General features: G+C 41.1%; 1 protein-coding gene and 1 long non-coding RNA gene across 2 annotated transcripts in view; both read right to left on the bottom strand.

Moving 5' to 3' along the window:
* The window catches only part of LOC103147257 (multivesicular body subunit 12B-like), a 28112-nt gene extending 27583 nt beyond the window's left edge, over positions 1-529 (bottom strand). The window contains exon 1 of the mRNA XM_016678483.1: positions 523-529. Coding sequence (XP_016533969.1) covers positions 523-529 — 7 coding nt within the window. The remainder of the gene's footprint in view (positions 1-522) is intronic.
* A 583-nt stretch (positions 530-1112) lies between these two features.
* LOC103146964 (uncharacterized) lies at positions 1113-15697 on the bottom strand. The gene is made up of 3 exons (XR_477213.2): positions 15615-15697; positions 2122-2177; positions 1113-1692 (listed from the first exon to the last, which is right to left on the bottom strand). It is a non-coding gene; the product is annotated as an uncharacterized LOC103146964 (long non-coding RNA).
* Between the last annotated feature and the right edge of the window lie 1149 nt (positions 15698-16846).

The raw sequence follows: 16846 nt of genomic DNA, 5'->3' as shown, positions 1-16846 counted from the left end.
ACACAGCGAAACGCACAAAGACATGCGCACTCTTTCTGTCTCTCGCTTTCACAAACACTTGAGCTGTAAAGGGAAGGAGCCGCGTACAGATGATTTCCTTCCTACAGATGCCTGTAGGCTACAGTATTTCATCAGGAATGGGGAGAACTTTTGAAGCTCTTTTTTTATTTGCTCTACGGCACAGTGTCACTTCCTTCTCGACGGTGGGGCTGACTGAGAGATTAAAAAGTTTAACATGGCGAATCTGAAACTAAAAGCTCTTCCGAAAGGTTATAGCTCGGGATTCTAAAGCGAGGTCGTGTTGAAATATCGTAAGCACCTGTTATCTTAACTGCACTAGATAACTTTGTTGGTGTCTTAGCAGAGTCTCAGATGCTGACGCTAACAGCTCAACGTGAGTCGCTTTGGGTGACGATTCATGGAAAAGGCAACGGTTATTTCCACAAGTATGCAAAGTTGGAGTCAGTGCATCACCAATGATCGTCCTACATACACTAAAAAAAACCTGATGACTGATTAAACCAGACATGGGCGTCTCCTAGCTCCCTGGTCCACATTTAGATGGAGAAAATACAAATGTTAGATAGTAAGCTGATCATTTTACATTGATTATGCCCGCTCTACTTTGAAAAGCTTTGCATTTTGAAGGACCGTTGTTGTTTCTCTGTTTGGTTAGCTGCAGTAGCACCCTGATGCGCGGTGGTATCGGCTCATGCTAAATGGAGAGCAAACAGCAAAAATGAATACACAAGACTTTGAAAAGAGGCTTCACATTACTGAATATCATTATCACCTTATCTGTGGGCGAACGTGCAATATTTATAGGTTGCCATTTCCAACTGTCATGAATAAATGCTTTCCATGCCATCGATACATTTAGCATCTTGGTGCAGTGTATGCCCACACCCCACACTTATGATTTGGTCCAAGATGCTAAAGATCAAAGAAACTGTTTGGATGTAATAAGGTCACAATCCAAATTTCTAGCGTTGTGCAGATCTAGTCTAATTTTTCTATTGCAATCAAAGATGGAGAAGAAGCTGTAGTTCCGATGGATTATTTGTTGAAATAATATTGAAATTGTTTTTCATTTACGATAAGGAAAAGGTTCTTTTGTCATGTCACGTTTATTGTTCTGTGGCAATGACTATCAGCCAGATAAAAAATAAATAAATAAAATTCATCACCAAATATTATTTTGCCCATCCGGTAGACTGGACTAGTCAAAGGTGGTAGAAGTTCTCCTTGGTATCGATCCAGTCCTCCTGGATCAGCTAATAATGACTTGAGGTCCAGAGAATTATTATCATCTTATAAAATTTTAACAGAAATTAGTTTTTAAACACCCAAACTGCGCCTTTAAGCTCTGCAGCGCTGTGCTGTGTGAGATGCATGATTGAGTTGTTGGAGGCAAGAATAAAGGGATAAAAGTCAACAGTTCTTGGAACAGGAGGCAACACTTTTAGGAGAGAAAGGCTGCCTCGCATGGCCATGCTTTTATTCAATTGGGGCTTAGTGGAGCCAACAGGGCCTCACTGTCTCAGACACTTAATTACAACCCAAGACCGTTTGCTTTGCATTCTGGGCCAGCGGCGGCGGCGGCGGCAGCCGAGCGTTGCAGCCTCTACTCACTTCCTCCTCGATCTCTGCCAGGGATTTGATCGTAATGCCCATTAAACTGACTTGCTGCATCTGAAATCAAAAGCAGGGGGGGAGGAGGAGGGAAAGGGGGGAAAGGAAGGAGGAAGAAGAAAAAAAACACAGAAGAAACATGGCGGTTAGGCTCAAGGCTAAGTAAGCATACTTAAAAACTTTAATCCTTTCCAGCTCCTTGTCAATACAAACGGGGCTGCAGTGACAACCTCTGCCAGCCAGCCAAATGGACTGCATTGAGTCAGCTCTGCCTGACTGCACGCATTCATCTCTCAGTGTGGAAGAAAGGAAAGGAGAGGACAAAGAAGGAAAGGAAAGGTAGACGAAGGAAGGAAACGGGAGCTACTGCTCGTCTGAAGAGATGCACTAGAAAACGACTCATTTTCACTCTCGTGTTGCATTTAAGATCAGGAAACAATCGCGCATTTGTCATCTGATCCTGAGGATTGTTTTTTTTTTTTTCTTTACCTGTTGAGGTTTTACGTGAAACTTCTCCGACACCATAAATGGCACATCGTCGAGAGCTGCAGAGAGGAGAAAGAAAGAGAAACAAAGTTGAACTTTAAACCAACAGAACATTTTAATCTGTAGCCTTAAATGCAACTACTTTCTGAAGTCTAAATGCAGGATTACAAAACAGCAAAGCTATCACCATCCCCAGCCGCCCCAGCGCCTCCCCGCCTTCCGTCTACAGAGAAAAGATGAAAGGCTTTTTTTTTTATTCACTGTGTATGAGCACCTCCACTCTCTCCTCCAGCCCAGCCCTTCTCCCAGCCCTCTTCCAGTTTAATTACTCTTGATTATTCCTGATTCTGTCTTGTCTGAGAGATGTTCACCTCTGAAACAAAGACGCGCTCGCACTGTAGGCACAGAAAAGCGTATAGAGGGGAGACAAAACACTCACGAGATATCGAATTTGCATGAAAATAAGCCGCACTGTTCAGCCAGCGCAAAAAAAAAAAGAAAAAAAAAAAAGTGGATTGAAATGAGGACTTGCCAGGAGCGTGGTGGTATAATTAGCATTTGACCAAACAAACGAGCTTCAACAGAGCTATAATTAAGCAGGCCTGTAATTAAGTGTATGCCCTTTATCATAATGATCGTGGTTAAAATGGTGTGATGGCTGCCAGTTGATTATTAATGGTGTAACCCCGTCCTGCATGCATCCTGCACTGGAATCAAGGTGTCACGACTGTCAGGCTAGAGAGCAGCCCTTTGTTTATAAAATACATTAGGGCCCAAATTAACACGGGGTGACAGGAGACACAAAGCCTCTCGCTTCCACGCTGAAGGGGGAAAACTGCAGCTGCTCGGCTTCTTTGTAAAACTCCCAATTCTGGAGTGATAAAAGTTGCCGGCGCTGGCTCCCGACCACGGCTCCAAATTATCAAGGGGCCGAGCTTCAAACTGCTTCTCTTTAACCCACAGTCAGGTCACGGCGCTGGCCCGCGAAAGGGAACTCATAAATGTAAGCCAAGGTTGTGAGTCACCGTCTGGGAGCTGGCGATCGCGTCGGCCTTTCCTGTTCGGAGCAATATTTAACAGTTCTGACATGATAAAAATATTTCCTCACGTTGACGCTTTCAGCGACTCGGTTATTACAGGGATGCAGGGTTTGGCGCTCGGAGATGACCGTAATACAATGCGATCTTTGTGATCAAAGTGTGGCTGTGACCTTGCAGGCAAAGAAGGAAAGCTTTTTCACTTTTCATGGCTTTTTTTTTTTTTGCTCATTACCCCGTACTGTTCTTAAAGGTTGGACACAGAGCCGCTTTGAGCTAAATGCTAACGTGAGCAAGCTTTGATGAACGTAATTATTAAAATAACAGGTTAAATGTTGTCTTAGTTAATATTTGAATGTTAACACTTTGATATAATGAGAAATCAGCTGTTGACCAAAGGGGGAATTGACCCATAGCTGACTTCGGTATTTGGAAGTTGAATGCGTTAGAACAAGTATCTCAATAAAGTTTATTAAGTGCCTTTCACAGACAAAACAATCATAAAGTACTACCCAGAAAGTCAATATAATAGCTTAGAAAAGGTTTTAAAGTGCTTTGTTTCATTCTTTTGATTTTTTTTTTACCTTCTGTGTGTTTTGTAACATGCTGGATCTGGAAATGTTGGCAGCTTGAGAAATTCTGTAACATAAGTTTTTTGAAAAAATAAGAAAACTGATGTTCAAAGTTAATAATACCAACTTTGCTAACTATGCTCTTTGCTAATAAAAGATGCTACAAACTGTTTAAAACATGTTAACTCCAAATAATATGACTTTGCTTTAAGTGAGTACAAGATTCCTTCTTGCAGTGACTCCTCTGTAACACACACAGTGAAACGTCGCCTCTGCCAAAGGCGAGAAAGACAATTTTCCAAAATCAATGCTGGCAGTTCCACGCCTTCCAAATTTGGCTACAAATCTGTGATTGATGCATCACTATTAATCTTCGTGGCATCATTAACATTACGCGCTTGATTTCATGATTATCATTAAAAAAATACTAAATATCATTAAAATAATACAACCTGAAAGGTGATGCTACAGATAACCTCATTGCCTAAGCCCAGCCCAAAGCAGGAGTGATCAAAAACATTTCAAAATACAGGACAGATATGCATCTCTCTACATTAGCTCTTAATGTGTGCCTATTCAGAGCATGGCAGCTGTTCCAACCTTAAAAACACAAGTGAACGCCACTTTGTGCTGCCAGGACCAACGCCGGGGCAGAGGTAGGCAGGGAGAATACATTTAAATCAATAACTGGCAATGGGAAGCAGAGATTGTGCTTGCTGATGGATCTACACGGCACGGACAGATGGATGCAGAGAGCCGAAGGCCAGAGAGTTTCTTTATTGCTCAAGGATTACATTTAAAACCAGATCTTACTTTGTATTCCTCCGCCATCTATACTACAGAGCATATCTTACATCCAGACAAATGGAGAGGCGCAGCAGATGACTTGGCGGTAAGGGATGGATGCTGTACTACGGAGCAATCCGAGGGTGCAAAGGGCAAAAATAATGTAAATCCAATCTTCTGAGTAGAAATCCCAGCATGAAGCATGTTCCACCCGCCCAAGTGGCCATGCTACACTCCATTACCTCATAAGCGTATTGCAGTGCGGGGAAGCCGGGTACCTGTTTGGCATTTGGAGTCAATAGGAAAACATCTGGCAGGACTTTTGGTAGAGTGGCTGTGATGATGGTAGTGATGATGATGGCTGTGAGCGCGGCGGCGGTGTTAAGTAAGGAGGACCCTGTGGCTTGAGTGATTGTAGTGTAAAGAACGAAGTCAGCACAGGCCCCGTGTGGATCATTGCCTTATTAATGGCTCCGTCAGGTGCAATGAGCAATGGCTGCATTGTCATCTCCAGCCCCTGGGCACAGATGAATGGCTGTTTCAGGGCGGGAAGGGCTCCCTCGTATGCTGGGCTGAGCACTAATCCCTCACTCTTTCATTGTTGGATGCACTGTCACCCAGGACCTCAGCAACACCATACATCGCATTCCCACACCTCCGACATACGCCGCCGCGCACGCGCGCAAACACAAAAGCCGCAGCGCTGACTGATGGGAAAATATGCGTGGCTGATCGAGCATACCCCATATTACCTGAGCCACCACTCAGGAGTAGCACTTCAGGAATGTTGATGAACTTTTATTTTACACTTCACTAATCCGGCAGAACCGCATTGATCTCCGTCTGGTGTGATTACACGGGCGAATCTGTCTGAGCCCCTGAATTAAGCGAGGAACGACGTGCGAGCGCAAATGAACCTCCTCTCCTGTGCGGCTCTATTGTTCGGCAGCACAGAAATAATGGAGAAACCGCTCCAAAATAGCTCGGAAGCCTCATCCGGAAGCTGCTGCATTTCACATTCCAAACACCTGAATAATCCCTTCCCTCTGCATGCAGCGGGGCTAGGCATTGCAATCCCTTCAGTGTCGATGTGACGTTCAATTTGAGCCTTATTCTTCATGCAGACCACAGAAATGCTATTCTAGTTGCAGAACCCGGCTCTCTGTCACCACTGCAGATAATGGTGAGTAGATGAACAGAGAGCTGGAGGAGGAGGACCCCTATGCCCACTCACAGCCCTTAGCCCCACTCTGACATGAGAAATGGTGCCCAGGCCTGACAGCATCTCAGAGACATATTGTAGTTTATTTTGTCGCCCGGGCATGCCATCTGTGCCATTCCAATAGAGGGTGTGTGTTCAGGCGGCTGCAAGGGAGAGGGCGCGAGGCTCTGGGTCCCTCAGTAGCTCTGCAGCCGCGGCAGGTCATTAGTCAAATTGCCTAATGAGAGAGAATACAAATGGCCCCCTACCCTGACAGGAGGAATTTTGGAGGTGTCAGAGCTCCTGACCCGTGCTATGAGAACAGATGATAGTGAGTTGCTATTTTCAGATTCTTTTAATGACTATGGCTCTGTGAAACTCATTCTTTTTCTTTTATCTTTCCCCTACTTTTTTTAAAACCGCAAGACAGATGAGTAAAAAAAGGCAAAAAGAAAAAAAAAAGATTTGCAAAAGCGGAAGTGTAAATTTTGAATAATTTAAATGTTTACTGGGAAGTCGATTAACGTTCTAAAATGCACAAAACACTGATACTGAAACAGATTACATGCCGAATCTATTTTTATTTGTCTCCTCTGGATGTGTGCGGCTTATTTCCTCAGCCTCGCTGCAGTGGGAGTGGAGCATTCTGTTGCAACCTTCCTGACAGCAGCTGGCTTTATGTTAAAATATTCACTTTATTTTATGTGAATGTGCAGCAAAAAAAAAAAAAAAAAAAAGTAAGTAAGTTGGAAAAGGTTTTGCGAATGCGGATGGCGGAGTGAAGGAATCTGTTTGTGGTTACAAACCTCTGGATGAGACGGCTGGATGTTTCTGATTTATGAAGAAACAAAGGAAGTGGAAACATGAGGAATTGTGCAAAGAAGCTACATAATTTTAAATAAGCTTTATTCTTTGTCCAGTTCACAGAAAGTGTTGAAATTGCACGACAGTGGTATTTTATGATCCACACTTAACGTGGACATACAGTGAAAGAATTGAATCTATGTTTCTGTAACGACAGATGCAAAATAAATAAAATAAATAAATAAATAAAATCTAGGTTAAATGACTCACTCATGTTTACATCTGTTACAAGCACTGCTAAAAATCCAATGGCAAGATTCAGCCAAAAGTCAGCCCCAGCTGTGTGCTGGACGGCTCTCATGCCAAATTGCTTGGAAACAACATTTATCCCCCTTTAACTTTATCACTTTTTCTCCCCCCACTTTACGACCAAAATCTCCAGTATATTTTATTCAGAGTTTATTTATTTGAAGTAGGAGAAAAGCGACACATGGCTTTACGTAAATAAAGTATGGCACGCTTTTGGAATTTACTTTGAAATCCTTAAATAAAAAAAAATCCAAATCCTTTCACGAATCACCTCATTTAATGCCGCTGAATCCACTAAAGCATAATTTGATCTCAGTGTAACTGCAGATGTTCTGAGACGTTTTGACAGCATCATGAAGACCAACACAGCGGACGGGTCAGGATGCAGCTTGTTGACAAGTGTAAAACACAGATGGGTTATATCTCTGTTTTAAGCATACATATATATCTATCATTTGAAAATGGAAACAGCACAGTACTATGGCAAACCTATGAAGATACTGCTGCCTTCTGAAACTGACAACCCAGTTGAGCAGAGGATTAATACTGGAGGAGAGTCATGGTAAATCTGAAGGAGCTGAACACCATCAACCTGATTTTTACAAAAGGAAACATTAAAACAAAGCCATAAAGAAACAACAAACGGAAATGCTAAAAAAAAAAAACTTCATCCCAATAGTGAAAAAATGATGGCAGCATCATGCTGAGGGACTGCTTTTCTTTAGCAGATACAAGGGAACCGGTCAGAGTTAGTTGGGAAGTCGGATAGAGCTAAATAAGCGACAGTTTTGGTGCTACGGTTTCGGTTTCTGGCAGGACAACAACCTGAAACACGACTTGAAGAGCCGTTCCCAGATTCAGTCTGATTGAGAATTGTAAAAAAAAAAAGTGTTTTATTGTTATCGCAGTACAACAACAATCATGATAAAATTGCGATTTTAAAGTCATGAATAAAATTTTATTGATGTCAGCAAAACCTGAAGAGAGCCAACACAGTTATATAATTAATACTTTTGAGGTTTGAATGAGTTTAGGTTTCATAAGAGAGCGAATAAAAACAGATACATTTGAAAATATGACTAAAGGTAATTATAAGCAGTTTGAAGTAGCCTATTTGATGATGGGTGCATTCATTTTTGGATCAGTATTTGAGTTATTTTATTTTTATCATCTGTTTTATCATAGTAAATTCTACACAACATGGAGGTAAAACTTTAAGTCAGTTGTTCCAACCTCTATAGTAAACTTACTGATGGAGACATACCTAAAGACTTTTAGCTCTTTAGTAAAGGTACAGTGAGGCTGAAAACAAATACATGCCAGACTTTTCAGGTTTCATTTGCAAAGAAAAATTTTGAATGTATTATTTTCCTTCCGCTTAGCACATTGAGGTTTGTGGTTGTAACATGTGAAAATTCATAAGGGACATGCGTAGCTTTAGAACCTAACAGAACCTATTTCTGTCACTGGAAACACTAACCTCTCAGAAGTGACAGGAGAGCCATGTCTGCTAGCCTGCAACTGGGAGCATTGCTGAAAAGAAACAGTTGACGATCAGACTTTAATCAGCAGCACGGAGTATTTTAAGACACTGCCATGCCACTGGCGTTGATCCCCAGCTGTGGCTGCTGGTAAATGTGCAGCAGAATGTGTGCATAAATGGCGTCCGCCTCTCTGGACAAGTGTAAAAGCTGGCAGAGGACTGGCAGTAAATTGCATGTGCCGGATGGGACGCAGCAGAAGGCACAATTACACAAATCCCCTCTTAATTAGCGGTTCTGTGGGCAAACTAACCCGTAATGATGGGAGGGATGTGGCGAGCCCCAAGAAATCCTAACAAGAAACACTCAGCGGCTCGGGCGACTGGGTCATATGGTTTCAACTCCCCTGAAGAAGTGACTGACGTGTGATCTGTTTTGATCAGCGGAGCTGCAGGAGACGGCTCCCGTGCAGCCCTCGCTCTTCGCGAATGCGAGCCCTCGCAGAGAGACCTGCCCTCTGGACTGTGGGTAAAGCAGCGGGCCCCGCGTGGTTGTGGGTGGCGTTATTAAGTTCTCCGTGCTCACAGTACCGGGCAATGTAATGTGGCATCTCACATGGTGAGTAATGAACTGCGCCAGAGCAGAAGCAGGAGGGATGACAGCCAAAGAGGCCTCCTTGGCAGCCACTAACCTGGGCATCCACCAATTTATCATCCCCCAGAACCAATTCACCAATGCTGCACTGCCATTTGTCATTAATTATGCTAATAAGGATACCATTACTCTCATGACGAAAAAGGAGACCGTTTCTGGTGTAATGCATTTGCCGTTGGATACTTGTTTGCTTGTTAGCTTTACTGTCAGAATGAGGGGACTTTAAAAAAGAGATATCTCCCATTATTCAAATTAAACTGTTATGCTTTGCACTTTAAAAATGCATGCGGCATTACAGAAGGAGTGGAGACTTCTGCTGCGGCTGCTTTATAATTATGCAGCATTCGGTGCACCACAGCATAAAAATGGCCTCATCTTTGTGAAAACACTGGTGTGTTTGAACTTTTCAAAGCAGACTTTATGGTTCTAAGCAAAGCAGTCTAAGCAGAACTATTTAATATGGCTTCTGGGAGCCCCAGATGCCCTTTTCCAAAACGACTTCATTCCCAGAATCTCATTGTGCTTTCTAAATCACACCACACTTTGTATTAGAAGACCATTAATTACAAACTTAACAAGTCAGCAGAGCCATTAAAAGATCTTTAAGGCATATTTGACCATAAATCTCCTTAAACTATATTTAATGACTGGATTTTTTGTGAAATATTTTTTATCAAGTTCTAATTAGATGTGTGATAACAAACCCTGCTGTACATGGGGGCAAATGAGAGAGCCGTGACAGGCCCATCCATTGAGGCCGTCCACGTCTGGACACCGAAACTAATGGAGCACCGCTTCTATCTCAGGGACGGATAGAAAGCAATGAGGGATGAGACTCCACAGTCCAGTCTGGCCGAATGCAAAGTCATTTAAAGTCCCTTATTTGACTGTAATAAAGGTCCAGAAATGCCTCGGGGCTTCAAGGCTCCAGTCAAAAAATCCATTAGGATTTACACAGGATTGATCCTCAAAAACTTAATGGCGCCATCACGTTGGGATTGATCGCGTTTGGCAGCCGGACCTGGATAGACCGGCCTGACATATGAAATGAATAAAAGTCATTATTTTAAGCTGTATTTCAGTGCAATTGACTCTCATCACATTTTATTGGATTTCTTTTTTTTTTCTTTGGTTTTTGAATATGCAACAATAATATCTGCAGCCATTAGAAAAACTGTGGGAAAAGGAAAGCTCGTGGCCAGTGAACCAACTCCATTTCCTGTCCCAATAAAATTGTGACAAAGTCTCTATGCTGTCATGTGTTAAAGTCTTATTTCTCACAGCATATCAGCCTTATAACGCCTGCTTATAAACTTTCAAACTGTTTGAAGAGCTCCTATGGACTCTTTCTTTTGCTGCGTTTGAAAATCTTCCCATGTCCGAGTGTAAAAGTGCTGCAATGCTTGTTTGAATTATACAAATTAACCTCAAAATTATTCACACCCCCGTTAAATGTAGGGTGCAGTTTTTGAGTTTCACCAATGTATTTTGTTCCCACTGGAAGAAATATTAATGCTTTGGAGCGGTCGAGTCAGAATAAATATTTTTGATAGACAATCTGTGGAGAGAGTGAAAGATTAAGGTGATGGCAAGGAGGCATTCTGACGTCAAAGACTTGGAGTTCATCATCAGATAAACACAATACCACTGGAAACGTAAAAAAGAAACAAAAAAACAAGTCACCAATTAAAATAAGTGTTGTATGTAATCAATTATTACTCTATTGACTATTTGTAAAGGAATAATATAACAGAACTTATTTTTCTTTTCTAATCTGACACCCCTATGGTTGACGCGGACTTGCAATTCCCAAAAGTCATTGCAAATTTGACACAAATCTTAACAGTTTCTGTATTTGCTTTTTTTTTTTTTTCCTGACCAATCACTGCAACTCAGCTGAATTTTGACCAATGCCCCTTCTAATTTCACTTCCTGTTTCTCGACTTATCTAGAAAACTGGAAAGACAAAAGCATGTGTGATGCTAACGGGCAACATTTGCGTGTTTTTTGTTCTTTCTTTTCATCATTTTGAGTCTATTTTGCAGAATTTGCTTATACTGAGGTTACACTTCCTGTTAACTTGAATGACCAAAATGGAATTATTCATAATTTCATTTATACTAAGGGTGCCACTTCAAGAAGGTACTTGAAAATGTTATTTGCACTTTAAATATTAAATATGATAAAATCTGTTTTTGGCAAGGTGATTTGAAGCAATTTCAACTTTTTTGGGAGATCCCCCAGAGGCAAAAATAAACCCACTGCTTACATGCTGAGCAGTATCTAACCTTAAATCACTGAAGCTAATCTGCTATGTCATGATGAAAAGAAGCACAAAAAGCTGATTTAAACACACATTTATTAGCTACAGCTTTATTAGAATTAAATTCTGCACTGCTGTATATCATTTCATTTTTTTAGGAGGTTGTTTTAGTACGTGTGCGTGAATGCATTACGTGTAAATACCGTTCTCTCCCTTGCAACACTCTGCCCCTAGTTTCCCTTTCGCTGACCAGGAAAATTAAGAAGCAAAACGCGGGTTTTAAGAGCATTCCTTTCATGTCTTGATGCAAGCGTTGGCATCGCTTCAAACATCAAGATCGGTTTCATAGAAATCCCTTTCCATCTAAAGTAAAAAGCGTGGCAGTAAATCTGCCCGAGCCTCCCCCGTAACACTTCCATAAATGATTCATTCAGCTCAGTTTAGCTGATGCAAAACAGAATGTTAGCGAGTCGTGGACAGAGCTGGAGCTGCAAAAAAAAAAAAAAAAAAAGAAAAACCAGGGGGGAGACGGAACAAACTGCTCAGTAATTTCATCAATCGCTCACATATAAAACTGGGAGAAAGGAGTGAGAAGAGCGTGGTATACACTGATAATAACTTTTATGTCACCATTCAAGGGTCATGTTTTTTAATCTTTCAGCCTAAAGAATTGTGTTAGTCTAAAATATAACCCGAGCCGCGCAGAAGCAGTTGAGATTCATCATGGTTGGAGATAAGAGCTGCCTGATCTCCTCCCTCTGCACAGACTTGCCTAGAACTACACGGGGGAGATAAGATGGAACTTTTGTTTGAAACCTGATGAGAAGCCTCTTAATGAAAGTGCTGCGCCAAAAATAATCTTTTTTCTTCATGTTAGTCAATCAAGAAATCGTGTAGTTAGGGGTGGGGTGGGGGGGGAGAAGAGGGAAAAAAAAAAACAGAGGAGAAAGAAAGTAATTTTGCATAATCAGTGAGCACCATCTGGAACAATTAACCAAATTCCACAGAACTCAGAGGATCAGTCATATTGGCTTATTAAAGATCCAGAATTATACAAGTAATAAATCCTTGGAAAAACGAAGCGTACCCCTGCCTGTCACGACTATTTTAACTTCAAATACAGTGGAATACTTGATAAGGCTGAAAAGAGGAGATTAATATATGCAAATTATGTGGAGCATTTAAAAGCCCCCCAACAACTGTCTCTGGTTTTTTTTTCCTGTCTCTTATTACAGGGCTTTATGTTTTATTCATACACCAACTCACCTGTCATTTCATAAGCTATAATATTATGAGGGTATTATTAAACAGTATAAAGTGGAGCTTTAATTGGAAAGCTCCATTGCATTTTCCAATTATTTGGAGCAAATTAAAAGCAGATGCACATAGTTTAATAAGAATTCTAATATTGTTTCCTGAAAATCAAAAATCACTGTCATCCTGCCAAGATATTTTGCAAACCAGAGTTAATTTTGAGCCTCCATATTTATTTATTTTTTCCCTCCTCTGAAGGATGGTCTGTCTAGTGTCTGTTAATTGAAGTTCCTCTAATGGATAGGGAAATAATTGCTCTCCATATTATGTTAGATCAGGGCCAATGTCAGTGTTTATTTTTGATTAACGCTATAGATATGCAAATGTATTACTTTATATTAGATTTACCTTTTCATCAGGTGGACGACTGCCGAATGCTATACGTCGCTGAGCTGGTAATAAAGGCAGCCTGCAATCCAACATGCGCAAAGGAAGTTTAATATGGGAGTTTTCAACTAATGCATTTGCATTGTTTTTTAACTCAAAGACAGATTTTTTTTTTTTTAATGCACAAACAATCTCTTTCAAAATATCAAGATTTACTGTCAAAGCATGAATAATAGACCTAATTGGCTGAGGGAGTTGGCATGGATCAAAGCAATGCCGGTGAAGGAAAGCAAAAAGGTTGAGAGAGGAGGGGCGGGGGAAACGGGGAGGCTGAGTGCTGCTATGAACACTTGATAACTTTTCAAATGAGCCTGAACTGTCAAGTGATGGAGGGCTTCAAAATAAATGTGAATTAGTTTTTAATATTCGGGTAATAAATGTCAAAGCTTCTGCACATCACATGTGAACATGATGTGACTGCAGATGACAGATTTCCCAGACACGTTACCTCTCCTCTCAACTCGTCTTTTCTTTCTTTCTTTTTTTAACCCTTTTTGTGTGCGTGTGTGTGTGTTGGGTTTTTTTTTGTTTTGTTGGGAAGTGACGGAGGGTTTAATCAAGAAAGCAGGCAATTCATCAATCCTAAAGAAGGCGCCTGTACAACCCTGACAGAGCGCACATGGTTTTAGACCAACTCAAACCTGGCCAGCTGTCAGCCCACACACACACACACACACATGCACACACACACATCTGTGCGTATATAGAGACTCTCACACACACACACACATGCACACACACCAGCTCTATTGGGCTAACAATTATCACAAACAGGCTGTCGGCTACGACCTCACACTTGGTCTGCAGGCTATCATGTTGTTAAAGAAGGGAAGTTGTGTTCTTTCACATTCGCAGTGATGCTGATGAGAGCAGTCTGAAAAAAAACAACAACAAAAAAACAACAAAAAGAAAAGCAAGAAATGTTCTTATTGTGGTGCTTATTGTATTTTATTTAAACTGCTCCTTTCACAAGTGGGAGAAGGCAGGAGTGTGTGCACCTGCAGAGGACAGGTTCTCTGCAGATAAATGATAAGTGCTGGCAGCGCATTGTGGAGTATGTGCATGCTCCTCATTGTCACTCAAACCCTGCCCCAGTGGATGGATCCCACACCAAATGCCACAAAATGTTCGGGAGTGTGATAATGTACTGTGTGTCAGGGCTTAACTCGCAAAACTGAATGATGTCATGTAGAAACTCTTTTCTTTCATTTAGAAAGAAACGGTGCTTTTTCTCTTTTTTCAGGTTAAATTTGGAATAAATCCTGAATAAAAGTTGTGTTATGTGACATATATTTGATTGCGGTAGCTGCTTAAAAACAGACTTGTGTTAATCAGGATGGGTGCAGCATTGCTATTGCAAGCGTGCGCCTCTGCTGGAGCAGCAGGAGGCATCCTCACCACATGGTGTCTCTCTCCAGCTAGATAAAAAAAAAAAAGAAAGAAAAAAAACCCGCCTGCCACATTCACCCACCACAGCTCACACACACTTAAAGCCTCCAGTGTCTCAGCCCACTCTGGTTTTGTGGCGCTGATGCTGTCAGAGCAAAGCGCTGTTTTCTACCAAATTTACCTTTTTTTTTTTTTTTTTTTTGTTTGAGTTTTAGTCGTGGGGCATATTGCAGTTGTTAGGATTGGAATTTCTCCCCCGATCAAGACAAAAGAAGCATCCAGTGCACAAGAGGTACATGTGCAAGTTTGGTATGTGACGGATCGTCTTTGACGGCTGTTAATGCCGAGCTCCTCTGGGAAGTCACGTTCGCAGAGATAAGCAAAGCTCTGTACAGTGTCCATCTCTGAGAAACTCCAATATGGAGAGGGTTTACTTTAAATGTTTCAAAACAGTTTTTTTTTTTTTTTTTTTCTTTTTTTTTAATATCCTGGAAAACTTTTTTTTAAAACATTTTTAAAAAAGAGTTGTGCCAAAAAATTCACTTTTGGTAAATTTTCTGCTTAATGAACCCCCACTGGTGACAGGCCAGTTGTGAAGTTTTAAAAATTGATCTTTTCGTGCATGTACCAATTGAAGAACAGTGAAGGTTTGCCATTTTCAGCATCAGTGAAAATGTTTGAAACACAATTCAGAGGAAGCACAGACATAAAGTCGTCGTTTTAGAGACAACCGTGCTTTCTACGGCATATCAAAACACGTCTGCGGTTCAATCGGGCAATGAGAGTATTTTAGCAGATTACAGGAAGACTGAACATTTGAGCTTCCAACCTCTGTCTGTCAGAAAACTGGCTGGATTTGGAAATGTTGGGAGGCTTTTGGAAATCCCAGAGTTAAGGATCTTCATTCTGTAGGAGTCTGCTGTTGATTAGTGTTGATCACTAACGTAAACTGAAGGATAGTTTAACATGTCAACCCCAATATTATGCCATAGTTTAAAAATAACTTTGCAGACTGTTCTCTCACACAGCCAGTGTGAGTTCACCTCCATTCACAAAAAAAAAGAATGATGTTCTTCTAATATGGCTGCACAAGAGAAATCAGAATCAGCTGAAAACGTTTTCAGCCGTACAAACACCGGAGACCAGAAACCTGCTACAAAAATCTGATTTCTGCTTTCCTCAATTTGCCCTTTTCCCCCTCAAAGGTCACGCCTGTAACATTTTGCGCAATTAATTTATTTGAAAACATAAAAGAAATCAAACATCAAAATGTACCTGCATCAGTCTGTCATCTTTTACCTGACATAGTGTAGATGCCACTGTTCTCCTGCTGATACTGTGGCCTGCTGATGGCGATCCTGCTGGAAGGGGAAAAAAACAAATAAAGTGAATAAAAATATACCAAAAAGCAGCTTATAATGTCAAAAAAAGATGGAAAGAAACAGTGCTTGTCAAACGGCTTATTTCAAGAGATGTATCTCGGACATTTTTAAAGAAATGTACTCAAAAATCTAATTCCCCTCTGAACACACGAGGCTTCTGAACTGTCTAAAAGCAAAAAAAAAAAAAAAAAAAAAAAAAGAGCATTGAATTAAAGTGAATTCAGAGTGGAGAAACATGGTAGAAGTTCAACAGTGCCTCGGCTGCCCAGGGGCTTGAACAGACCTTTGGAGTGGGATCTTGTTAATTCTGAGGAACTGAGAGATTCCATTATTCAAAGAGAAGACACGTTTTTTTTGTTCTTCTTCTTCTTCTTTTGCTCTTCTTTTTCGTGGCCTTGTATTACAGAAAACAGCACAGAATGCACTTTGTGGGTAGTTGAAGTTAACAAACCATATAAGATTGAAATCCTCATCAATCAAGCTATCATGAATTACACCCTGTGACTCACCCCCACGGATCGATAAATCCGCAGCAAGCAGAGAGGGAAAAAAAAATCACAGCTTTGAGAGAGAGCTGCTTAACATGACATGCTTTGGAGGTTAAACTATTTCCAGGATGGGTTCGCAGAACTCATGAAATTATAATGCGGAGAAGTTGGGAATTGCATTTAAAAGCCGGATCGAACAGATTTGCAAGTTGCTGTTAAAGAAGGAAGGGTGGCATGTAAAACTAAAACATTCACTAAATTTCAGCCGACGGCCAGATCTGCATATTCTGCAGGCGCCACACCTTGAGTTGTGACTTTCTGAGCTTTATCTCTCCGGACGAGATAAATAAACGCAATAATTTCCATCAACAGCAATAAAACAAGGATTGTGACAGGCCATGGTATTTATGAGATGAAGCCTGCAACTCAGATTTATTTGCAGTGAAAGGGTCGACTTTTCTGCACCTCATTTACATCAGCATTTGGCCATGTTAAATCCGGGCCAATGGTGAATTTTTAAAAGGTTGGCATCAATCTTGTGGGGAACAACTGCCACATTCAGCGCAGACTTCTTTTACCTCGCAAAGGTTGATCCCATTGCTGGGGAACGAAAAAAAAAAGAGGTACACATCTTTCAAAGCACAAAGACATCACATGAGCA

Source organism: Poecilia formosa, unplaced genomic scaffold, assembly GCF_000485575.1.
Source record: "Poecilia formosa unplaced genomic scaffold, Poecilia_formosa-5.1.2 Scaffold5, whole genome shotgun sequence".
NCBI classification, from domain to species: Eukaryota; Metazoa; Chordata; class Actinopteri; order Cyprinodontiformes; family Poeciliidae; genus Poecilia; species Poecilia formosa.
Note: the sequence above shows the minus strand (reverse complement) of the source record. Positions and strands in the feature narration are given on the sequence as shown.